At 36.7% G+C, this 27492-nt stretch overlaps 1 protein-coding gene across 1 annotated transcript in view; it reads right to left on the bottom strand.

Moving 5' to 3' along the window:
- The window catches only part of LOC134538431 (ATP-binding cassette sub-family G member 4-like), a 327680-nt gene extending 300393 nt beyond the window's left edge, over nt 1-27287 (bottom strand). Inside the window, exon 1 of the mRNA XM_063379755.1 lies at nt 26941-27287. Within this exon, the coding sequence (XP_063235825.1) occupies nt 26941-27085 (145 nt within the window). The 5' untranslated portion in view covers nt 27086-27287. The remainder of the gene's footprint in view (nt 1-26940) is intronic.
- Between the last annotated feature and the right edge of the window lie 205 nt (nt 27288-27492).

Here is a 27492-nt window from a genome sequence, read left to right on the forward strand (position 1 = left end):
GGCAGCTGCAAGTGTTGTGGGTATGTACGTGTAAGGGCGCCCAGTGACAACACATTAAGGGAACCGCTGAATCTCTAATTCCAGCTAGTCTTCAGTGGGCAACGAGCGGCGAACACGCCCGAACATGGCCGAATCCTTACGATTAGCAAGCCGCCACCAAGCCACCACCGAAAATCATAGTCCCATAAGAATAACATTATGCCAAAATGAACCAAACTACACTACTTCTGAAAATTTCCATCCTTTTGTCAAAAGCTTGGTGACTTCATTATTTTGACATATGGACGGATGAAATTGTAACATCCGAATGGTTGCAAGGATTTTGCAGGTCAAATTTTATTTTATTAGAATTTTTTAATTATGTTTAATAATTTATTTAAGATGCTTACATGATTTTTTAAAACTATGCTTGAACACATTTTAAAGTTTGTATTTTTAAACAAAAATCGTCAGATTTACAGAAGTTAACTAAAGTAAGTGCACCGAATATGGCTTGTTTCCCTAATATGGCCTATTTACAGAAAAAATACTTAGTTCAGAAAAATCCAGCAGGTAGCACCACTGTACAGCAGATAGTATCGAATGCTTCCAACTAACGGCAAGAGAAAGCGCCACGGGCACAATGACTCGCTACAGGACGTTCTTATTGTGTTTTTAGAAGTTGGTTGACGAAGCCATCTTATTTACTAACGTAATGAAAGAATAAATTGTTTCTTACACGTAAGTCATACAATATTTAACTTTACTTTAAAATGTTAAGAATTTTATACTCTTTAAGATGGTATAATGAAATATGCTTTCATTTTACTAAAAACATAACTTCAATGTGGTTATTTAGTTACATGTAAAGTGTCCTAATATGGCCTGTGTAGGCCATATTAGGTTAATGTAGGCCATATTAGGAACATAAAATCTGTGTTTCTATTTTTTACAATGTATTTATTTCTATGAATTTTTCCATGTTTTAGGCGATGGGTCCTCGTCTTAAACGTGCTCAGTGGACAGAGAAAGACTTGCAACATGCTGTTGAAGCGGTCAAGTCGAACACACTATCAACATATGTCGCATCAGAAAGATTTGCTGTTCCACGTCGGACTTTACGCCGATATATCGATGAAGGTAAAACATTTTTATCAAAACTTGGTAGAAGAAGCATTCTTACCCATGAACAAGAGCAGGATTTGTGTGAACGTATAATAAAATTGGCGAAAACTGGATATCCTTTAACAGCAACAGCTATCAGACTTTGTGTTTACCGATACTGTATAACCAACAATATCAAGAATATGTTTTCTATTCAAAAAGGCCTTGCTGGATGGAAATGGCTCAAGCGGTTTCTGGAAAGAAATAAACATATTGCTAAACGTACGGCTCAAAACCTCAACCCAGCAAGAGCTTAAAAGGTCAACAAGTTTATTGTGTCAGACTATTACAAGAAACTGAAAGAACTATTAATCTCTAAAAAATCTAATGGGGAAACCTGAGAGTATATATAACGTCGACGAAAAGGGGTGTAGGTTAAGTCTGCACAAACAACCTTCTGTGTATGCCAAAACAGGAAGTAAACGGGTACACATTGTTGCTAAAGAGCATGGAGAAAGTGTGTCCATTGTTGTTTGTGGCAACGCATTGGGCTCTGCTGTGCCCCCCATGATACTGTTCAAAGGTGTCCGTATGAAGCCAGAATATGTAGATAATTTACCTCCCAGCTCTGTCTGCCAGATAACACCACGAGGTAGTATGACAACGAAGGCATTTGTAAGCTGGATACATCATTTCAGTATATTTAAAACACCAGGGCCATGCATCATTATATTTGATGGTGCTAAAAGCCATCTGGATTATGAAATTGTTGATGTGGCTGATCAGTACCAAATAACTCTTTTCTGCCTTCCAGCAAATACGACACATGAACTCCAGCCTCTGGATAAGTCGGTGTTCAGAGCTTTTGAGCACTATTGGGATGAAGCTGTGTTGTTCTACTGGAGTAATCATGGTGACAGGACAATTACAAAACATCGCTTTGGATCATTGTTCACTGGAGTGTGGGACAAATGCATGAATCCGTCCAACATTAAGTCAGGCTTCAGAGCTACAGGGATTTACCCATTTAATCCTGACATTCTGTCTGATGAAGCATATGCACCCAGCTCTGTCACCGAAAAAAACTAGCCTTCTTAATAGTGAGCCAGCACATGTAGAGTTACAGCGAGAAAACTCCAACCAGCGACCTGAGTGTTCAGGAGTGCCTATTTTTCCATGTGATGAAGAAGAGGAATTGGTCCAGGAAGTACTGAGGAGACATAACACCGAAGGCAGCTCTGTTAACAGCACAAGTGATTCATTCAAAACTTTCTTGCCAACACCTCAAAAAGAAATTTCAAGAGCAGCAAAGAGGAAATCATCTCTAAACTGCAAGGCCATTCACCTGAAAAAAATCTCTATTTTCAAGACCAAGTACAGAGCACTCAAAGGAAGCTCCTGGTGCAAAAAGGAAAACTTCTCTCACGAAGGTAAATGTCTCAAGGCCAGGTGGGCGAAAGCTTGATGCTGGAAGACGCACAGACAGATTGCCCAAAGCTTCAACATCTCTCGCCAACCAAATACAAGAGTCATGGTACTGTGCTTTGTGCAAAGAAGAGAGAGTTATTGACATGCGAAAATGTAAGCTTTGTGAGAAATATCTCCATGAAGAATGTGTAGGACTTACGGCTGATGACACTGATGAGTTTATTTGTCCATATTGTGAAAAATAAAATTAGACTTAATTTTAAATATCCATAATAATGTCATGAACACTTATATTTTAAATTAATCAATGGTTTGCCAGTTAATTTGATTTTATAGCAGTTGTTGACAATTCATGTTAATTTGTGACAATCACTAATGTCATTACCTATTCCTGTATATTATTCTTGAATCATGCAATTTAGAATTTTTTTAAAGTTTTAAGTAAAGAAATAGGTATATTTCTACATATTTTGAAGCAAGAAAATTTGTGTAGGCTACAAAAATAATGAATGTTATCTGTTATTATGGTTGAAATTCTTATTAAATTTAAGTGAAAATTATATAAATAACATTTGACATCACTAGAAGCAATATTACAATATATAAAATTAAAATGTTTTAATCCATTATATATTTATTTAAGTGAATAATATTTTTTACAGCTAAGAAAAACTTTATAATAATATTCTATCTGCTTAAATCACGATCGTGTGTCTAATAGGCCATATAAGGAGCACTAGGCCATATTATGTCTACAATACAGATTCGCACAAAATGAAATTATTAAAAAATATACACATTGCAAAACACATCTTATAACAATTTTTGAGTACACAATATACTTCTCTACAACACACATAAATTATTCACCTATTTAGTCATTGGTTTTGTGTGTAGGCACATCCAAACCTTAGCTAGGCCATATTCGGTGCACTTACCTTAATTACACATTGTAACTGAAAATGTTGAAAAAATACTAGAGTGAAAAATATTGCGTTTAATGAGTAGTAAATGCAAGGCTTATATGATTGTCAAACAAATATAATTACACAAGAGAAATTTTCTTCATAATTTAAGTTTTCTCAACAGTTTGACAGCATGTAAAAAATAAATATTATGACGGAAGAACGGAGTGTTGTAAATCGCTCGGTGGCTGACGGACGTGACGGGCTGCTGTAATTCCGACTCTAGGCCCCCAAGACATTCTTGTTTGACTACCTCACTTGGAGACGCAGCTTGAAAGAGGGAGGAATGTCCAGATTACATAATATGTCTGTGCGGCAGTGACAACAGCGAAGTTCAAAAGAAGGCACAGGAAAACCCCAGATATCGATAACGTAAGACACTCGCCAGGAGTGTATCTGTGTTGGTGAGGCGGGATGATTAAGTGCGCAGCTCGCTGGCGCGCAGTCTTCTCGTCGTGCGTATGAGCAGTGACAGTAACATTATATGGCGAAGAAATTAAGTATAACGCAAGTTTCTGCTTTCAAAAATATTAATCTGCAAACACCCATTTTAAACATTTTCACTTCGCAGCAATAAAAGAAAAACACTTTAAAAACGAAATACGGAAGCAGTACTACCATTCCGACCTAAAAATTTCCTTAAATGCTATCCGTGGAGAGACACCATTCATACACCTTGAAAAGTTTTTAAATCGCGTGTGTTCTTCTGTAGTATTTAAAACAGCATGCGTCCAGAAACAACAGTGCAAGAGTACTGAGAGTTGCAGGACGAAAACAAATTAAAAAAAAAATCTGTTGGCTTATATTTATCTTAGCTGTTTAATAAACTCGACCTTTGAAAGCTCATAGTCTTCGCTCTTCAAAAACACGTTTCACGCACATACGATAAAACCGTGATAAGTCAAGTTACGAACATGACTGCCACATTTTGGTCTGAACTGGAGCACAGAAAAAAAATTTCTATACTTTTACAAAAGATTCCTTTGAAAATCAGTTGCCAAGAAATAGTTTGTAATACTACAAGAAATGTATTGTAACTTTGTACTGTACAAGACATGGCTATGGCTATTTTCGCATATTTGTAGTAGGTGTTTCGAGATAATACTGAGTAGTTTTTACAAAAATTGCTGCATAATTTTATATTTTAATTGATGTTTTATTAAAAAAATATTTTTTTTAAACTATGGACTAGATGATAGAATATTAAATAATTAAATTATATTATGCTTTATTATGCTTATTAATGTGCGCAGTTAATACTGTAAAACTATTCAGGAAACGGTTTATAAAAAACTTTAACTATGGAGATACTGGGACAACACAAAACATAAATGTTCGGGTAAAAATCCAAACCCAGTATTACTGCGAACATTAATATTTATTGATACTGTTGTTTCCATGCAAATGTACAAGTATCTGTTCCATTGACCAAAAAAATATATACAGTGCAGATATTAACAATAAAAGAATATTCCTTTGGTAATGCGATTTCACAGCCATGGATGTATTTTTCACGTAATTCCTTCTCTAAAAAGTTTCTTAAATGGGAAATAAACATGGAGATAAGAAGTGCCATTTTTGCAATGTTAATAATTGAAGTAAAAAAAAGAACGATCCCCCATGCCCCTCTTGGATAGAATTTTTTGTTTAGGTTATGATAAAGTTTAACATTAATTCCTTTTCGATGTGTTGTTAAAATCTTTGTACAATTACTTACTTCATAATGGAATGTTTTCGATGCTTCCTAGCGAGTTTCTTGCAAACTATGAAGCTCACTTTCAGACAAGGTTTGTTACTATGAAACTCACTTTCAGACAAGGTTTGTTTTTATTGCCAACTGCTAACTAGAGTGACTTCAACATTAGAGCAGACATCCTCTGCACAGACTATTACTTCCGTAGAAATAAACCATAATACTTGCGGATGCAACGAACGAGCAATACCTGGCGCATTAGAAAAGCTGAGCTATTTATACCAGAGAGAGCGAATGAGTGGGAAAAACTTTACAGCAATACACACACAAATGTTTAAGATACATTTAATAAATGTAACGTTACCTTATAGTAATATAGTAAAGTTTCTGCAACATTAAAAAATTTTGTCTGAAACTTTTTATGATGCATGGAATTACTAAAGGCGTAGCCATAGAGTGTTTGTGGGGTTACTGACGCCTTTCAGTCATATATGTTAGTCGTTCTTCACGCAGAGAAAAATCATCCTTCATTTGAGGAAAGGTGAGGGTTTGTTTTCCGTAATAAAATAAAGACATTAATTAAATTTTCGTTGATTTTGAACGCCAAGTGTGCGAAATTTCTCCAAGCAGTAGCAAAATTATGATTTAAGGGGGTGGATTATTAGAGTCTGGAAATATTTTTTTTTCTTTCGAAATCAGTTCTAAACAGTAATTTTGACATTATTTTCACCATCAAGTACGCAAAATTGAATTAAGTATTTTATAACAAGATTACAACGTATCACTGAAGTTGTTTTTTTTGCGACTATTTACATTTATGAAATGTATTCCGAGATAGTTTTGCTATAACAAAAATGTATTGGCACACCGATGCGCTTGGTAGGCCTACGTCCTTTTCTGTTCATGAAAGTGAATATGTACAAGTTAATGCCGCCATACGTGGTAGGCTATCTGGGGGCATGCGCATTCAGACCATAATGTAAAACTTGGTTTGTGCTAACTTATTTCCATTTCCGTTGCAGGCTAAAATTGTACCGCGTCTAAAGAAGTATAACTTCAAAAAATGACATCGGCTGTCGTATGCTTTGAAGTCTCAGCCACACGGGGTGGATTTTATTTTTCGATAAATACGAGCGCACGCAGCAAAATCGCAAAATATTGCTGTTTCGCAAATACGTAACAGCTTTGGCGGGTGACCTCTACGTTCCTTCAACACCCTGCCATAAAATAATCCCTGGCCGCTCCGATGCAAATAAGATGCAAATCCGCAAGCGACCTAATCATTGCAGGACACCGACTCGCACGCACAAGCGACACCGCACTTTAAAGGAAACACACAAAGAGCAAAGTTTGCAGCCTGCATAAAACGGTCTGAGTGTCCAGCAAAACCCACAAACCGAAATTCCTGATCCCTGCTGGACTTTGGAGATTTTCCACTTAACTAAAATATGTGATAGTTCCATAGAAAAAAATAGGTATATAGTGGCGAATTCTTGACTCCAAATCCTAAAGAGTATTTTAAATATATCTCTCGAATCCAAAACTAGGTCTCAAGGATCAAAAATAAATAATGTAGCCTACAAGATAACTTATGAAATATATTTGCTATGGTGTTGAAACATTCAAAACTTTAAATGTTTGGTTCACCAACTAAGTTTCCGGAATCAATATATATTGTAATTTTATTAATATAATTATACACTAACTTGGGGAATGGTAACATGATAGGTTAGGTATGATGAGGTTATCAGTGTTGAATTTTTTAATTTACTTTTATACTCTAATTTTTTTTTTTTTCGAATTTTTTCCTCGAATATCAAATCCTCCGGATACTAAGCATTTTATGGTATTTGGAATTTTAGTACTTGATTGGCGCATCCCTAGTATAGGTATATAAATTTTTTCACAACTTCCTAACATTGCCACAGTCATAACATGACGTATGGAATGTGTATATGTCAAGTAATAGAAAACGGTTCAGTAATCTTTGGCACAACATAAGTACAACGAAGACTTCGCCCCGAATGTAGGTGCACAATTTAAAAAATGGAAATTACAGTAACAGTAGGTCGTGTGCACAAGTTTGACCGCCATGTTTTCGAACCTACTGAGTCACGACAGCGTAAAGGTCAGTCGTGTGCATGAGAGAGGTCGTGTGCATAGGAAAGGTGCATAGGAATGGAATTAATATGTACCTATATTTTATTGAGAAGGATGCAATTTTGGCGGGACTAAGGAACTGTTTATAATTATGAATAATATTGTGGCAAGAAATTGTTGAGAATTCAGTGCTCAGGTAAATGTCATGCTTGCTTTAAAATTATTATTGCTATTACTTATAAAAAGTCACTAACAATAAATGTAAATAACAGATTTAAAAAATCGTCTCGTGGATATGTTGAAAAACTGTGTGCACTAATTGCTGGTCAGATGTCGTGCGGTAATCATTTGGGAGTTAATATAGTTATTAACTAACACTACCAACAGATTTCGAATACATCCCGAAATTTCGGCCGTGAACCGATTTCGTGTGTTTGCCCTGCTAACCACGCACTCGTGTGTTTAATTGTGAACTCAGCCTTTGTCTCATTATTCCATTTAAATTCCCGACCTACCATAATGGTGTTTTGAGAATCGTAGATGCGAGGAAACGAGGCAGGTCAGCTCGCCTTCAGGTGGGGTCAATCACCATTACATGCCTAATGCGATTAGAAACGGCGCCCCGCTACCCACCTCCCCCTCCCCAAAAACTCTCTGCGGCTCGGGTGGATTCCGCATGTTCCCAGAGGTTCGCAAGCGTAAAGTGACATAAATAGGACGCCATTGTTCTGGAAGCTTCGGGTGTCAAGTCAACTCTGATAACGCGACTCTTCGAAAGGGCGCGAAACCATTCCAGAAGGGGGCCTAGGGGTATAAAACGGCGATGAAGCAAGTCTCTAAGGAAAGTGAAGTGAAGAGGGCTAGCGACCCCTTCGTGAGCGAAGATGGACTACGAGCCACGGGCTTCGTGTGCGGAGACTGGTGCATCGGCTCTGTGTCGTGTGCTACGGGCGAGTGAGAGGTGCGAGGCAGTGTGTTGGGACAGAGGTGAGTGGTAAAAGACGAGCAGAAGGGAGAACCAATGTCGAGAGGGAGTGTGAATAGAGGACCTTATGAAAGAGAGATATATTTGTGAACACACAATTTAATTTTTATAACTTAATAGTGTAAATAATATGTATTAAATAAAGCTGTAGTTGATTAATTGGGCTATCCTTTTCGATCTTATTTTCCCACACGTAACAATAAATTTTTTGAATGATTCTTGCAATGGTGAAGCTTGATTAAGTATAATTTTATGGACATGCTCCATTATTGGTTTATATTGGTTGTCATAGAAATACCTCAAAAATGGGCAACTAAGATAAATTCACACGGGAACAAACCAGTATAAGTTGATATGAAATGTTACATACTATAATGCGACAACGAACAATAGAGCGTTCTCAGATTTTCCTCTGCGCATCCACAGACTTCCCCTACCATGATGGAAAAGGAGGGGTGGCAAACCAAACCGTCACGCCTGAGCCCGTCTTACACGAACACCAACGGCGTACTTATACATTTCATTTCATCATTTGACCACAGTGGCAACTAAATTGCGCCTCAGAATTTTTTAATTAGTTTTCCAGATTAAAGTCTACGTCCCTCATGGCATAGCATTATTATAGCATTATTGTTATTCCCATTTTGATGTTTAATTTAATAATGATGTTTTGATTGAAGATTCATGTATCGACTCGTCGTTTGAATCACAAACATTTAAAACTTTAAATATATATATATATATATATATATATATATATATATATATATATATATATATATATATATATATTAAAAGGCTCATTCAAATGCATGGCTGAAGAAACTTAGATTCACCGAGTTTTATTTTTTTGCGTAGGAAGTTAAAAATTATATTTGCGCAAAGATTATACCGAAGTGGTTTAGAATCCATTTTAAATGTAAGTACTGGTTCAAAACATTGAAACAGGCATAGAAAATAACCACTTTGTAGACAAGGAAAAAAAGCTAGCACACCATTAACATACTCACCTATTCCGAATCACAAAGACTGCTTTCCTCACTGCCTGTACCACTTGCAGTGTCCATGTCACTTAAACATCCGACATTTATTATTATTTTATCAATTTCAATGTCAATTCTCCTGTCACTGTTAACATAGTCCACTTCAATATTTTTCACATGCTTGCAAAACTCTTTCCATTTTCCCACAGAATAGCTGCTAAACAATTCCTCACATAATTTTCTTTTATCATCTAGCGATGAAGAGATTCCTTCTCGAATTTTGTTTTTGATGTCTGCCCATACCAGCTCAATCGGATTCAAATCAGCATGGTATGGAGGCAGGCGAATGACATCATGGCCACACTCCGTTATTAACGCATCTATTTTAAATTGTTTCTTTACTGGCGCACTTTTTACTAAAAGCAGAAGACTCGCTTTGGTCATTGTTAAAGAGAATGAAATATTGTGATGTCTTGTTTAAAGGATTATGCTGTAGGTTTTTTGTTTAGCTGTGCATTATGATAACTGGTGTTGTCCAGAATTACAACACATTTTTCAGGTAAATTTGGCAGTAATTAACTTTTCACCCACATTGAAAAGTTTTCAAAATTCATATCGTTGTGGTAATATCCAAATTTTTGTTTTGACTTAAAAATAAGTAAAGCATTCGGAACAAAGCCTTCTTCTCCACCGCATGAACAATAATTAATCTAGGACTTTCCCAATGGATTCTGTGACGCCTATTTCCGTATCTGACTGCCAAAAAGAACTTAGGCTGGGAACAAACTATCCGTTTTCACGGGACCCGCATGTTCGCATCCCATTTGCCAGGATGACCTGCGCCCGACTACATTTTCCCGCTCGCCAGGACCAGTTGAAACTCAGAATTCAAACAGTGCATTCGACATGTTTACAATGCTCGTAGTTGTTTTTAAAGCTGCTCAACAAAAACAATCGTACTTTTAAATTTTAACAAAAATTATTTATTTTTACATGTTACATTCATTGCAATGTTCGCAAGTAATTTTACTTTATAATCCATAGTTTTCGTATATTCGTAGGCAATGTAGGGGTTAAAATATAGAAATGAAGATGTTAAGATTGAAAGTGTACTAGGATACTAAATGATATCTTTGTTACGGTTTGTTTTAAATAAAACTGAGCTAATAACATAATGTTTGCCTTATTGAGTTGCACAATGTTCTAATAGAGTACGTGTTAGTGAAAAGCAGTAGGTATCTATAATAAGAAATCAATGCATATCTACACTTTTAAAAAATTCTAATGCTCAATGAATAAATGTATGATGTGAAACATTTGTTTATATTCGGCCTATCTGAAACATCGTCTTTTACAATCTATTAAGTTATGTAATTGAACTTAAATCGGGAAACATAAATAAAAACTAATTATAGCATACTTAGCGGGCTTCACGTCTCGATACATCGAGGTAATTCTCAAAATTATGTGGCGTGATCTCTAAAAAGTATAGAAAACGAAAATGAGAATTCACAAAATGGGATTTGAACCAGCATCCTCCATAATACAAAGAAAACTTTTTACAGTTGTGCCATCTCGTTCTGTCAAACGAATATTTCATTAACAAATAATAAATATATGCACGTGCCATGTTGCTTTTCTTGTGGTCCCAATTCATCCCACGTTGCACACATTCCTTTTCCGATCTCTTCCCAACTTTTTTCTCGCTCATTTCGGTCCATATAATTTTTGTATGCCATGTCCCAGACACCGGTATGGTCTTCGATTAGCTGTATAAAACGATCAGTTTCAAACATGGTCTCCTCCAGCTACGGACTACAAGCGAAACGGGACCCGCACGACTGGACAGTGTAGCCTCACCCACTGGAATGCGTGTGTTGTTGTCTCCCGTCCCTTCATCCCGGCGACGGGACGACCGACAGCATGTTCCCGGAGCTTCCCGGTACTACCTGTTTTCAAGGACAGTGTGGCCTCCCACATTAAGGCCAAATTACCTGCCCGCAAGTCTGGTATATGCCCGGCCACAATGTTCTAGGCGCGACTGTACTCTCCCTAAAGCCGTCCTCTTCCACCCCGCCCCCCTCCACCCGGCAACCCCCACAGCCATCATCCGCTCACACCCTTCCTCCAGGACTACCTGCAGAGTTACTAGGAACTGAGGGACAACCGAAACGCCAAAGCGAAGAGGACAGAGAAAATATGGCACGCGATCACTTCCTTGACAAGGAGTCCCTTAGCTCCATTGGCGTTTCCTCTGAAAATTTCAGCTGAAACACAGCATCGCGCAGGGAAGCCCCATCACCTCTGTATGTAATTCGAATGAACAACACTAAAAATACAGGTATTTTCAAATATAGAATAACAGTTAACTAGCATTAAAAAAATAGCACTTATTAACACCGAAAAGGATCGTAATACACGAAAGAGAGATTGAGAGAAAATGAGTACTTTGAGTTCGGCAGACCAACAATTCAGTAAACGTTATTAACTGTTCAATCATAAATTTGCGGCAAATTTTCACAAAATGTCGTTCAGATATGAACGAATATTGTGCAGGGCAACTGAATCATGGGTTTGAAGAAAAAAAGCATAGGAAATTTAAACAATCAAATTATGTAACCCTGAAAATTGAGTTTCAGCAAATATGAACCAATATAATATATAAACAAAACCGACATTTGAAAAAAATTTAGGATATTAGTGTGCATTCTAAACTGCCTTAGATAAGCAACTTCTGATAAAATATTTTTTTACTCTGATAATGCTTGGGGGCAGCTTTTGGAGAAGCATTAGAAAAATCAAAAAACACTTCGTGATAAAAGCTTGACGTTAATAAAGAGAAATGCAGAAGAAAGAGGTATGATTTCTAACTTAGTTCAAGTATAACTTTAACATACAGCATATTTTGTACCGGCACAGAAAACTAATTAACTGCAACGGTAATTTCCGCAAAAGAATGATAGAGAACCATTAGCTGGCTTGTAACTTTGTATATGAATGAATTTATTCATAGCCCATATATATTTAATTAAAAAATATAATGTCTCCTGCATTTTTTAATAGTAAGTTTAACGTATTTGCATGTAACTAAAACCCTAATACAAAAAAAATGGTCAAATTGTTTCCATACCATATAATGACTCTTAGGCTTTTGAATATATAAGAATGCGAAAGAATTTGAAATTTCGAGAACACACACTCAAAGTATTTTATATGCAGCATTTTATTTTGGGAACTACTAAGATGCCAAACATTTTTTTTTTACAGTAGACAAGCATAATTTGGTTCATTTTAAACTTATTTGTGAGATTTCTATTTTCCAAGATCGCAAAACATTTCCTTTCCAGTAACATATTTATTTTGTATAATTGTAACGTAAAATCTATAATAGGTTTCTACATAGATTTTTACTGTGAGTGTGCATACAATATATAAACACTCGGAATACTTTCCATCTGAATTTCTGAATCCTTGAAATAAACAGTAACGTTTCCTTACAAATTACTCATAAATTTATTAGAAATTTAAATGGCACGTACCTTAAGTACCAAGATTCCAACACTTACAAAAATGTTTTGCAAATTCAGATTTAAAAAAAAATAATTTAAATGTTTTCTACTTCCAGTGCTAAAATCCCAAAACGAAACAATTGCCGTCATAGTCATACTAAGACAGATCAAGCATACTTTATGAAACCTCTGTAATAATCATCTCGTACATGTTTTATCTAATATGAAGAAAATTTCCTATAAAAATTGAAGAGAAAACACATTTTCGCTACTGAAAACACTTCTGCTTATAACGGAATTCATTAATGCAATATATTTAATTGTGAAAACAAACAAAACTAGTGTTAATTAAAATTAACTATATGCCAAAATATATGTATGGAATGTATATGGCAGCAGATGAAAAAATACACACAAATTCTTGCAATAGTTCGGAACACAACAAATAATTTTATATAACAAAAAACTCTATGATTTTAGGATAAAGCAGTCGCCTTTTATTATTACTATTATTTAACTTTTGTAAAGTACTAATATAGCATATTAGTTTGTTATCAAAGCCTATGTTCAGTTATTTATAGAAAAAACTAATCATTTTTTAATTTTGATTTACTTGCCATTTGTTTCTCTTCTCGTGCTTCTAAAATATATTTAGGGTCTCTGCATTTCATTTTCCTCTTTATGCGGCTATCTATTATTTCAGGTATCATCTTTTCAAGCCAAAATTATTCGACTTCAAAAATTCTTTGACCAAAGAAGTTATTGCTGCTGTAGGCAATTAAATCGCAATACTTTTTGTTTGAAATGTTAGCTGTCCCTGAATTTGGTAATGAAAACTGTGAGTTTTCTTGAGATGCAGACTACCGTCTTGTTCTTTTTAACAATTCAAGCGCTTTCTTTTAAGTACATCTAAAAATTTATTTTCACCAATAGAAGGAAAACACTTTAACTCTACAATGCCATCACTGCCTACTAGAGCGTCTGGAGAAGCACCGAGGTAGGGCACTGTCTGAGACACAAATATTCCACACTTTTCTGTAGTCACACCGGTGATCTCTTCATATGTGCGCAGTGCGGTTTTTTCATGTAGCCTTCCAAATTTAACCTCCTCAGTATGTAGTGCTTTCTTGAAGAGAATGTTCTTCACAAGATTGTGGCAAGAAGTATGATGTAATCTTCGAATTACTAATCCAAAACTGGATGCTGTAAGACGATTCAGACGTGTTGTTCTCCAAAGTGCGTTGTCGTGCTGGCCTTGCGTATTCCTTTAAATCTGTGCGAACAGCTTATCATGAGCACAGACATCGTCGACATCGTCACGTAATTTATTTAGTAATTATCCCGCCTTCTTCTGCATTTCAACTTCAGGTATGTCTGGCTCTAAGCTTTCTCCTCCGTAATCGTTATCTAAAGCACTTGTACCTTTCTTTTCTTTTTTAGGCCATTTGGACTTAATGAACTTGTTGTTCAGACATTTTCTGATTTTTTCACGCCTAGAACACAATATTTTCAAAGTTTTTCCTGGACTTCTTCCGCATATTTTTTCCCCACGCAATGGTGTGCCACGATGGACCTGATGAATGAGAGATTCCTGCTACAATCACAATTGCAAGGGGTTGAAAAACAAGGGTTGGCGGACAAAAAAAAACATAACTCTGTTCGTAGACATAACATTGAATTCGTACAAATTATGTATTTTTATAATAATTTGTATCTAAAACTTTTGTCTGAAACAAGTTTTTACTAGACGAACCATTAGGGAAGGGGTTGAAAAAATAAGGGTTAAAATTTAAACAAAAATTCATAACTCCCTCAATAGAGACAATATTCATTCCTTTCAAATTGTTCGTAAATCTTATAATTTTTGTCTAAAACTTTTGTCTGATACAATTTTTGATAAGATGAACCATTGTTGCAGGGGGTTGAAAAAATAAAGGGGTCGAATAAAAAAAAATCATAATAAATTAATGTACCATGTACTCTGTTAAATCCTCTCTGTTTTAATGTGAAACCGTAAATTATTATGTACATGTTTCGTCTGAAATAATTTTTTATACGACCAACCGCAACTGCAAGGGGTTGAAAAAACAAGGGTTGGCAAACAAAAAAAAATATCACAACTTCCTTCGAAGTCACAACATCTAATTCGTAAATACTTTATAATAATTTTATAATTTTTACCTAAAACTTTTGTCTGAAACAATTTTCGATCGGACGAACCATTGCTGCAAGGGGTTGAAAAAAAGTGGAAGAATTTAAAAAAATTCATAACTCTCTCAGTAGATACACTATTACATCCATTCAATGAGTTTATAGAAGTTAAAAAAATATTTACAGAAGTAATAGTTACTTTGAAATCTACCTATGCCTGTAGGCTGTGCCAAAAGGGATTTTTTGTTTTTCAACCCCTGTTTTTTTCATCCTTTGCAATTATAGTTGACTGTATAAAATAATAGTTTAGACCAAACAAAAAGAATCGTATTTTCACTACAATTTATTAGACGCTCTAGCGGATGTGATATTCATCATATTATGGGAGTTATTGCGGTTTTTCTGTTTTTCGAAAAACCTTCCCCATTTATACCCATTGGGTCGGATTTTACCCATTAACTATATTTTATGTATCATTTTGGAAGTTATTTGTAAAATATTGTGGCTGTTATCGTGTCCATAAAAATTTGATGTGTATGTGTGTATATATATATATATAAACTTTTGAGTTGACTATGGTTTTGGGGTCTGTGGACAATAAAACGAAAAACTATGTAAAAATTTTCCGGAAGTCGCACCGTAAGAACGGCTACAATAGGTAACCTTTATTCGAAATCTACCTAATCATGGCAGGCGGGTAATATCAATGATACAAAGTCATACTAAGTAATATGGACAAATGTTAAATAATTACTTAAAAGATATATTTGAAATATTATTATACAATTTAAGGCAATCTTATATACATGTTTGTTTATTTTGAGAAAATAATTTATTATGTTGTGAAACTTTGTGCGTTGAGTTTTTTGGAGACTCGTTGTAAAAATTACTTGGCAATAAGGCTTGACACTAAGAATGTATTCAGAGCAGGAACTTGATGCTATAGTATTTATATACTTCTAAATACAGTCCCAGTTATATGATTTATAATTTTACTCACGCTGTGATTGAGAGAGAAAAAATTAAATTAACTAAGTTAAATGTACAGCTCTAAAGCTATAAAAACAGTATAGAAAATTTCCTGCGATATGTACTAACATTAATAGCAAAATTGTTTAAGCATAACTTATTATTATCTAGCTATAATACTTGGGTTTATAAGCTGCATTGCTAATGGGAACGGCTAAAGTAACTTAAATTTATGACCACAAAGAACTAAACCTGGCCGTTGTTCAAACCCGCAACCTCTTGCACCATTAGCTGGCAATCTACTGAGTACGCAATGATAGCTAGTTTCAGTACAGTACCTATGTTTAAAAAATTGCGTTTATTAAATGTAAAACTGAACATACTGTTATGACTCGCTCTGAGCACTCTGGCAGCGGCTTCGAGGCTCGCCCTGAGTCAAACACGAGGTGTCAGCAGTTTCAACACCGCCAGCGAATCGATCCGCGTAACCGACCGCGAGAGAAGAAAGGACACGCGGCGCTCCGAGCGTGAAGGCACCTACAGGAAGATCGGGTCCGCGGCCGATGCATCAAGACACCTACGTTCCCGCTCCAAGATGCAGTTCCAGTGTCCTCTTGAACTAGGCTGAGGACAGCCTCTTAATCCAACCAGGGGGAGAGTGTTATGACTCGCTCTGAGCACTCTGGCAGCGGCTTCGAGGCTCGCCCTGAGTCAAACACGAGGTGTCAGCAGTTTCAACACCGCCAGCGAAACAGCGACGCGAGTCGCCGAAGGCCGACCGCCGCTGCGAGAGAAAGAGGACAACACGGAACATCAACACGGACGCGGACGGAAGAATAAAAACGACAGCCACCGTCGAGAAGGGGCTTCTTCTGGTCACCGGCGACTGGACGGCTGAAGTCGTGACGCCGGAACCACGGAGCGCCGTGTCCTCGGCCGCCGCAGTCCGTCGTCGAATTCCTGCCGCGAGCGCGACCCAGCACAGCGTGGGTAAGGAACCTGCCGAGGTGTGGTAGCGAGGCTCCCCGATAATTGTCTAGTTTGGTGACCGCTAACTCTATAATAGTACGTGACATTAAATCAAGTCTCTATATTGAACTGTCTTTCATTGTTAGTCTTGAGCCCCCTATCACCCTGTCTTGGAATAGAAAATAATTGAGATCATCTTAAGGTTGAATCATAACAATACGTAACTACCACAAACAACAAAGTAAAATACCAATTGAAAATTAGAATTGAACACTTTTTAAAATCCGTATGGGAAAATAGGTTTCCACCTTTAAGTTTGAAGCAACATATTGCAATACTCAATTTGCAAAAATATGCGCTTAATTTTATATTTTCAAATAAAATTCGCAATGGGGCTGACATTAACTTTAATATATTTCAAATTCTAAACTTCAACTTAACTCAATTCAATATAAATGTATTTATTACTTCAAATATGTAACTATATTGTTTTATGTTAAAGTAATTGTTATTCTATTCCGATTAAACTCAGATTATTGATATATATATATATATTTGCTTGCCCCTCTTCCTCATTATCAATGTTACTTGCTTTTCTTCTTTTACTCCATATCTCGTTCGCAGCTTTCGCATGTTTATTTCGTTTCCGTGGACGAGAAGCCCGAGGTTTGCCCGGAATTGGTTTGCCCATCAATATTAGCATTAAAAAAAAACTCCATGAGCAAGTTTAATACATAAAGCTAAAATAGTATTTATTTCCACCAAGTTCACTTCACTTTACGTCTTCCAGCTGATGCTCACTCTGCCAGTTGAATCTTGGAAAGTGTCTTTGTTCGTGTGACTAATCTTCAAGGTCAAAGACCAGCCTACTGCTGCCCGAGGAGGGCAGACAGTTTCACGCGCCATGGGTGTCAGCGGGCGGCCGGGTGCGTGCAACACAGGCTCAACTACTGTACAGTCCAAGAGAAGAGTGTTGTAGGCAACTGACTTATAACAAATTCAGTGTTGCAAAACGGGATGTTTTTTGGGAGCTACAAATTACTTAGAAATTCGAAACAGATTTTATTTCACAGATTAAGTTTGAAACTATCGATTAACAAAATCTGAAAATTTTCCGACGAGAGATAAATGGTGATTTTTACCAAAATATTTGCGCTTATTCAATCATCACTTAAGACTAAAACACACATTCGGCAACTTGCTTTATCGCTTTCATAATATGTTATTTTGTTGTGCAGATGGTACGGATCACATCAAATACAATTTAGTATGGGAAAATGGATAGTTAATTTAAAAAAATGGTACACAAAAACCCTAAATTATCAACTTAGAAGTGAAATATATTGAAAATTATGGTACTAAAACAAAAAACTACTACAGTTTTAAAGTATCCGTGCACAACTCTTTTACATAGAAAAATAAAAAAATCTGTGAAATATGGCCTTAAAAGCAACAGTACATGAGTTCCTTCTTAGAAGAACCCGGATAACGGGTCCCGGGAAAACGAATAGTGTGTCCCCAGCCTTATACTGTGTGTAGCATGCACATAAGTTTCGTCAACATAAACAAACTACGGTTCTGACAGCCTCACTTAACTCACGCATTTGTTCAAGATAGCACTCTCTCCAAGCAGCTATTTCTGGCTTTTCAATCAAAATCTATCTCTTCGATTGACACTTTTTACAGCGAAACCCTAACCTATTCAACAACTTTCGCAAGTATTCCGTGCTACAGTTCAAAACGTTGTCTTCTTGCAAAGCCTTAGTCAACCGATTTCCTTACTGTATAAAACTCGTGAATTATTCTCCGCACGGCACCACATGTAAAATTGTGTACTTCGATTATTTTCCTATGCTCTGTTTTCTTACCCGTCGGTGTCGAAAAAGCTAAACTGGTTTTGCTCTTTAATTTCGCCTTACCGTCTGCTAGAATTCGTCTAACTGTTGATACTGAGACACCTGTTGCAGCACTTGTTGCAGCGACATTGTACGTCAATTTATACAACTGTTTTTGTTTACTGAGATGTGTTGCAACATTGTAAACAATCTCACGAGCTTGTCCCCGCACTGGCGCACCAGATTTAATACGTGATTTAAATCCCGATGTAGAAGCCATTACGTAGATCGGTTCGTGTAATAGGGACTGCGAGACAGCCAAGCGCGAAGGTGTTATCAGCCAGACAGCGGCTCCATTACTATCCCCCTCCACTTCCTGACTCGCTCATCATGTGACCGTCTGCTGGCAGTGAGATCTGCGCAGGTTCTTTTCCTTGTTGTCGCACTATGAGACATAGCACAAACAATTCCGTGAACATCGTCATAAAACAATTCCAGCGGGAGGATTAGACTGTAGTGACAGGCTAGTAACAATGGACAATAAGTTAGATTCGAATCCACCATCGTCATGTTTTACCATTAACTTCCTAATTAATAAAAATTGTTTCTGTCAGACAACCAAGCACAAAAACGACGCAAAAAAAAGGTCAACTAGTCTTTCAGTACTTGCCAATGTCGTGGAACATCTAACCTTGGTAAAGAGAAAATTCATATGTTCTCGTTGCAAATACACTTATAATACAAAACTCGGACACGCAACTTAATGTAGAATTATTTAAAATAATGCCACAACATTCTTTTTAAACTACATATGCGGACGCAAATCACACGCAGTTTCCGCACCCACCGCAAGAATTCGCTGCCGGAGCAGCTACGTCGACTATGGATCATTCGATTTACAGAGAAAAATTTAAACTATATAACGAAACGACTCCGATAAAAGTGAAAAAGGCTTGCATAACTCCTGGCTTTGAACCTGATTCCTGACTTGGAATTTTATTCTTGCTTAAATTCACTAAACAGTTAATACTATAAAGTTTTCTTTGGCTTTTTGAACTTTGGTTATTTTAGTGTGTTATTGTTGCCGTTACGTTTGGTATCTCGGAATGGAATCGAACTAATTGTCAGTTTCAAAACACTATACTCATGTCTTTTATTTCCCTTTTACTCCCGAGTTTAATAACTATGTCATGTAAATACAACTCTACCAACTTGTATTTATCTCATCGGCATTTTGGTACACAAATAGGATGTGAATATAGATAACTTAAACTTTACGCGTTCGTGAGAAAATTTGTGGTTATAGACATAAAAACATATCGTGAGGTTACTGGGAAAAAGTTGGTAGCAATCAGAAAATAAAAATAATTTGTTTTTAATACACGTATTCTTTTGTCATCAATGGGGCAAAATCGAGCTTGCTAATAATTTATTATTTTCTCGAATGCCCAACATTCATAAGAATATGCTTTGTACTTCCAGACTTCTGGACACACAAAACCTTACTCTTCGACGCGGTTAATGCAGAAAACCAGATTAAAAAAACTGGTCGTATCAACATTTTCCAGGAACGCAACGATACAACTATTACAATGATATAATGCTATGAAAACTCAGATAACAGTACTTAAAAGTATTCACTTTTTTGTCCTGGACCTCAGAACTTCCTCAAATCGCTATGGTGGTGTGGGTACCTTCATAACCTAAGCATAAGGCTGGGGACACACTATCCGTTTTCCCAGGATCCGTTTTCCGGGTCCTTCTAAGTGGGAAGCTCATGTACTGTTGCTTTTAATGTGGGAGGCCACACTGTCCTTGAAAACAGGTAGTACCGGGAAGCGCCGGGAACATGCTGTCGGTCGTCCCGTCGCCGGGATGAAGGGGCGGGAGACAACAACACACGCATTCCAGTGGGTGAGGCTACACTGTCCAGTCGTGCAGGTCCCGTTTCGCTTGTAGTCCATAGCTCGAGGAGACCATGTTTGATACTGATCGTTTTATACAGCTAATCGAAGACCATACCGGTGTCTGGGACATAGCATACAAAAATTATATGGACCGAAATAAGCGAGAAAAAAGTTGGGAAGAGATCGGAAAAGGAATGTGTGCAACGTGGGATGAATTGGGACCACAAGAAAAGCAACATGGCACGTGCATATATTTATTATTTGTTAATGAAATATTCGTTTGACAGAACGAGATGGCACAACTGTAAAAAGTTTTCTTTGTATTATGGAGGATGCTGGTTCAAATCCCATTTTGTGAATTCTCATTTTCGTTTTCTATACTTTTTAGAGATCACGCCACATAATTTTGAGAATTACCTCGATGTATCGAGACGTGAAGCCCGCTAAGTATGCTATAATTAGTTTTTATTTAATTATGTTTCCCGATTTAAGTTCAATTACTTAATTTAATAGATTGTAAAAGACGATGTTTCAGATAGGCCGAATATAAACAAATGTTTCACATCATACATTTATTCATTGAGCATTAGAATTTTTTAAAAGTGTAGATATGCATTGATTTCCTATTATAGATACCTACTGCTTTTCACTAACACCGACTCTATTAGAACATTGTTCGAGTCATTAGTTAAATAAAATGGATCAAGTTAAGTCTCATTTGCATATTTATTTATAACTATATTTACAGCATTAACTTACATGTTGTGTTTCAATATTTCTTGTTTGTTAATTAAATTATGACAATACGCGGAAAAATTTATTCATGGTAAATTATACCTACTTAATAAAACTGTGTTTATGTTGTTCTTACATGACAAAAGTAAATCATAACTATACAATCTGCTTGCAAATTCAGTTAAAAAATACCAAACAAAATTATTAAATATTACATTTAAGTGTGCTTTGAACCAAAAATATTTCATAATGTTATATTTTTTTACCAAACATGGTCAACATTTTCATGCATTCAAATACAATGATATTTCTGGAATTAAAACATACTTTCCATAGTTTTTACATAATTGCGCGTCGAAATACAGATACAGGTGCAACTCAATTAGGCAAACATTATGTTATTAGCTCAGTTTTATTTAAAACAAACCGTAACAAAAATATCATTCAGTATCCTAGTACACTTTCAATCTTAACATCTTCATTTCTATAGTTTAACCCATACATTGCCTACGAATATACGAAAAGTATGGATTATAAAATAAAATTACTTGCGAACATTGCAATGAATGTAACATGTAAAAATAAATAATTTTTGTTAAAATGTAAAAGTACGATTGTTTTTGTTGAGCACCTTTTAAACAATTGCGAGCATTGTAAACATGTCGAATGCACTGTTTGAATTCTGAGTTTCAACTGGTCCTGGCGAGCGGGAATGTGTAGTCGGGCGCAGGTCTTCCCGGCAAATGGGATGCGGACATGCGGGTCCCGGGAAAACGGATAGTGTGTCCCCAGTCTAACTTGTGCGCCTACTCTACCAAAACGTTCACTTCAATACATGAATGGAGTTAAGGATTGTCAGGAGGGAAGCCTTATTTTCACAGACGAGAGAGCCAAAACCCGAAGTTCCCCGAAGTTCATGTTTTTTTTCCGTATCTTTAATGTTGCTATCCTACAAAATCAACCATTCACAATGTTTAAAAGTATTAATAATGTAGCTAACCTAACCTTATTGACCATTAGTATCCTTTTATCAACACCGCCATATTTATTTACAATGAACAAAATAAAAACCGAAGATGCACGATAGGACGTTTGGCTCTCTCGTCTGTGAAAAGAAGGCTTCCCTTGTCTGGAGGCTGTATGAGTTAAAGTCGCGTTTTTTTTTTTTTTTTTACCTCGTCATTACCGTATTATAACGCCCACAATTTTGCGGAAATGGTACTTGACCACCTATGATGGTTAGTAAGTATGAATTAGAAACTTCGTCGTTAAAACACAGCCACCTCCGTAATTTTCAATCATTTAAAACTGTTTAAACAATGAAAACACTACACCCCAATGGCGTTCACCCCCTCTTCTTCCTTCTTAATATCTCCTTGAATAAAATAAAAATCGGCGATACCAAAACGAATAATATACTTTAGACCACACCTAATTTTTAAAGTTGGTTCAATTTTTTTTATTTATACTTCTGAACATGGGCGTAGATCCCGGGGGGGCCAGGGGGGCCCGGTACCCCCCCTGGAATTAATAGGCCCCTCCTTGGGGGGGCCCACTTTGTGATTTTAAAGTTAATGGTGTACACAACATATATATATATATATATATATATATATATATATATATATATATATATATATCAGATTATTATTTACAACGACAGGCACTTTGACATGCTTTAGATTCCTACCTTCGAGTTCCGTAGTTATTTTCCCTTACCCCTTCTGCGAAAGCCATGGTATGGAGTTTTCCAGTGCGAACTTTAAAAACCCTTAATTTCTAGAAACCGTTCATTCCAAAGGACTAAGCTAGGGTAGGGTTCCGTTAGAATTTCCTCCCCATTGTTACCCACACTACCTTGTCCTCTGAAACGACAGTATTATAGGTTTCAGGTAGTCTGTTTTTAAAATGGTTTTGCTCTCGTGTGCGCCAGTCTTCTGCTTTCTTGGCAAACATCAACATGGATAAGTTCGTGACGCGGAAGAAACGGAAAACATAATCTGATTCTCACCTGGTAAGCTTGATTGTTTTATAAGTAGTGACTATTATTTAGGTAATATATTTTATTTAAGTGATTATGTAACGTTATTTTTTCCAGTAAATAAACAACTTAATACTTTAACAGTAATTATAGCAGAATTTAGTTTATTTACGAACTGAAACTTATATACCATTTTCTGGAATTTTTTAGCTCATCTCCATTCTGTAAGACTAGCTGCTCTGTACGTTACATGTGAATATACAGGGAATAATTTTTTTCCTCGTCAATATGAAATTTAAAATCACTCCCCTTTTTTATCAAACGATAATTTTCACAATTCATGGCCGATAATCACTTTATAACATTTGTTATTTGATAGCTGCAACACTGCACGAGTAAACAGAAGTAATAGTGAGAAAGAAGTATTTAAACGTTACACATCCGTTTTTAAGTTAATAAGGAAGCAAACGCGTCTCTTTGATAACTAATCAAGCGGCATATTTTAACTAAATAATTCACTGCCAAAATACTGTTTATACTAAATATAAGCCGAGAAATGTATGTGGTTCAATTAGCTGTAGGATAAATTTCATAGTTCTATCTCCGAGATTTTTCATTTGTGTCATTAAGTTTTTTCTTTTTTACCTGGTTGATGCCTTTACTAAATAAAATAGTCTTTAAGGGTTTTAATATGATTCGATCGTTCATTTGATGTTGATCCGTTTATTAGCTTTGGCGCTTTGGGTTTTTAGGGCGCATTCAAAAACTGTGAACAAAGAATTTCACGAACAGCATTTGAATCGCAGTAATTATGTGATGTGGTATAAAAAAAACCGACAAAGTGCGAGTCGAACTCGCGCACGAAGGGTTCCGTACCATTATCTATAAAAACGGCCAAAAAAAAGTATGTTGTATGGGAGCCCCACTTAAATATTTATTTTATTCTGTTTTAGTTTTAGTATTTCTTGTTATAGCGGCAACAGAAATACATAATTTGTGAAATTTTATTCTGTTTTCACGTTTTTTGTATGGGAGCACTGAGGCGTCTGAAGACATGGTTAAGAAGTACCATGACTCAAACCCGTCTCAACTCAGCGACTGTGTGTCATGTTCACAAAAGTCGTTTGGATGAACTTAGTTTACATGAATTAGCTAAAGATTTTGCTTCAAGATCTGAAATTAGAATAAACACTTTTGGAAAATGGTAATGTATGGGTGGGGTGTTATATATTTGCATTATATTGACGTATATTATTTTTATAGATTTTTTCATGGATATTTTATGTATTTAGGTTAGCAAATTATTCAAACATGTTTGAGAGATCACTTCTTATAGTCATTAATTAATAATTACTAAAAAATATGTTGCTCTGCTTTATTGTTAATATCACTTACGTAAAAATAAAGTGTATAACATACGAGCTTATCATCCAGAGAAGACTTGTTTCGGTTGACCTCTAGCGAAAAATTCTTAAACCACAGAATTCACGGGCCCCCCCTGGAAATCCTACAGATTTGCGCCCATGCTTCTGAATATTTTAGTGCTACTAAACTGTGCTAATGCGATAAAACTTCAGTTTTTATTGACTTTTCATGAAGTCGAGAATGCGTAAAAATAGATTTTTTATGAGCTAAAAATATTTCGGACTCCCCATTCAACTAGGAGGCCTCTTAAAGATAAGAAGCCGCGTCCGTCACTATGTAACTCCAGCGGTAATTTTCCTTCTTGCAAGGAACACTTGCTCCCAGAGACAATGTTCTCCATCAGGGATTCAGTTTACATCAAAGCTTCATAATATTTATTTCAGAAATCAATATATTTTTTTATTAATGTACAGTTTCATATCACACACAAATTTACCTGCATACTTTATTTACATTTTTACGTAAAACTTTAATTGGCCATGTTGCATAGATCAATTGCTTCTGGTAACTATGTCCCTAATCGTTTTTTTTTTTTTTACATATTTTCAAAATAAAATTTATTTTGGTAATTATATAACTTTGCATAACGAACACATTCAATTCCTTTCCTTATTTTTAACATTTTATGTTTAAATACAACTGGATACGCAATATAACGAACAATTATCACATTTTAAACAGTTCTCTACATGTATATATTTTTTTTAACTTTAATACTCTACAATCAGATAAAACCATAGTTTTTATAATGAATTTCAGTCATCGAAAATGCGCCAAAAGAAACCGCGCCTTTTTCTTCTCAAAAATTTGGACTTTTACATTTAAGTGCCTGCCTCCCTGGGCACATTACAGTCTGCATAGCTTCAGAAGATACCACGTGATTTTAAAACCGTTCAAAATATCCGAAGCGGTGTCCGTCAAAGAAAAACATTTAAATGCGCGCTGTGGACTGATGGGTCGTTCTGTTTCCGTAGTTCGTTTTTAAACTCTATTTTGAGGAGAAAGGATAAGGCTAAAACGCGTGTATTCTTAGTAATTTTTAGACAATAAATGTCCTGTACAGATCCTTGAAACCACCCAAGCGCCTTGCATTACACCTTTATCGTCATTTCTCCGCCATGTATTGTTATGGTTACCGCTGAAATTACATAGTTGTGAATTGCACAACGAGAAGACTATGCGCCAATCCACAACCTTGCTCTTAGAGGCAATATCGCGTTAGAAGCACCAGCGAGCGTCGCACTTATCATCCCACCTTTCAAAGTTCGTGTCATTCACGTAAAAACACAAAAAAAATATTTATGTCTTATTTAATACAAATATCATACAAAATGTTCTGTTAAGGCTCATAATAGCGTGCGATATTGGCTCTACTGCTAAGGCCCGTGTGTAGGATTTTAAAATAGGTCGATGCATGGATTTTGATTTGTTGGGTGAAGGGGGGGGGGGAGGGGGGTATGTTTAAATGTTGAATACTACTCTATTCCAGCCACATGTGAAAAATTGTATTTTCAGTCCAAATGTTGGTGTCAAATTATTGTAAATATTACCGGCAATATAATTATGGCGACTTAATTTTGTGTTCTGCTATAATAATGTAGCCGAGACTGTTTTCAATTGTAGATATCCCTAATTCTGATGCCCTACTGTTCACTTGATACTAGCTGCAACTTGATCCAGTGGTTCTGCTTAGAGATCCTTAGGAATAAAGCGTAGCCGAGGTTGTTTTGAAAAAGGGAGGGATGTTTGGTGACAGTGCGTTACAGCCCGGGCAAAGATACATAGTTTTCCATTCCAAGTGATTGTTGTTAACAAAATATATTTATCCTAATTCGGGTACGTTTACGTACCTGAGACGATCTTCTCGGGTACAGGGTACAGACATAGTAGATCGGGTACATCTCTCAACAATGTAACTACATGGACCCACAGGGTCCGTCAAGCGCGGCTCCAGAGGAAGGGCGCAGGGGGCGATAGCCCCTTCCGAGCCCAAATTTTACTTCTTATTTCTTTGTAGGGAATATTAATGTTAACTTAAATACTTTTGTTAATATGCTACCTAAATTTCAGTATTTGAGACCATATATTTTGTGAATATCCCAAGGGCAATGTCATGATCATTAACTGCATCCTCCTGCGTGTGGGAGCCCTGCACGAGAGGTCTTCCTGGAGCCGCCATTGGGGTCCGTGTAGTAATGCAGGCAGGGCCTGGAGAGACTCACCGCGCCCCAGCCTCCTGCTCGTGACGTAGGAGAGATCCTCGAAGGTCAGGTTCACCACGTCCCCGCGACGCCGAGGTGGCGTCGACGTCTTCTTCGGGGCGGCGTCCGCGGCCTTGGACTCTTCGGCGAGGGCGTCGCCCGTCATTGCAGCAGCAGTAACAACAACAAGCACCACGAGTCCTCACATGCGCGCTAGGCCGCGAGCTCCATCCCACGAGGAGCAACTCCCGCACTGCGCATGCGCGCACACGACCACCACTTCCAATCGCCGCCACTCGACTACACGCTCGTTGGTGTTTGGCGAGTCGACTCGACTTATCAGCTGTTCGTTGCATGCGCTGTCTACTTCCCCTCCTCCACACACGCGTCTAGTTTCTCCTACCTCCCCTTTCTCCGCGAGGTCGACAGGCGCAATAGGACGGTGCAGGAGGGGGGGGACTGGCGTACCACAATAACGGCACCCATACCATATCGAGCCGTATGTGCCCGGCACCATAATTAGAGATAATTAGAACCACGATTTTATACTCCTGACTAGACCCATCTCAGTGG

This window comes from Bacillus rossius, chromosome 13 (assembly GCF_032445375.1).
Source record: "Bacillus rossius redtenbacheri isolate Brsri chromosome 13, Brsri_v3, whole genome shotgun sequence".
Taxonomy (NCBI): domain Eukaryota; kingdom Metazoa; phylum Arthropoda; class Insecta; order Phasmatodea; family Bacillidae; genus Bacillus; species Bacillus rossius.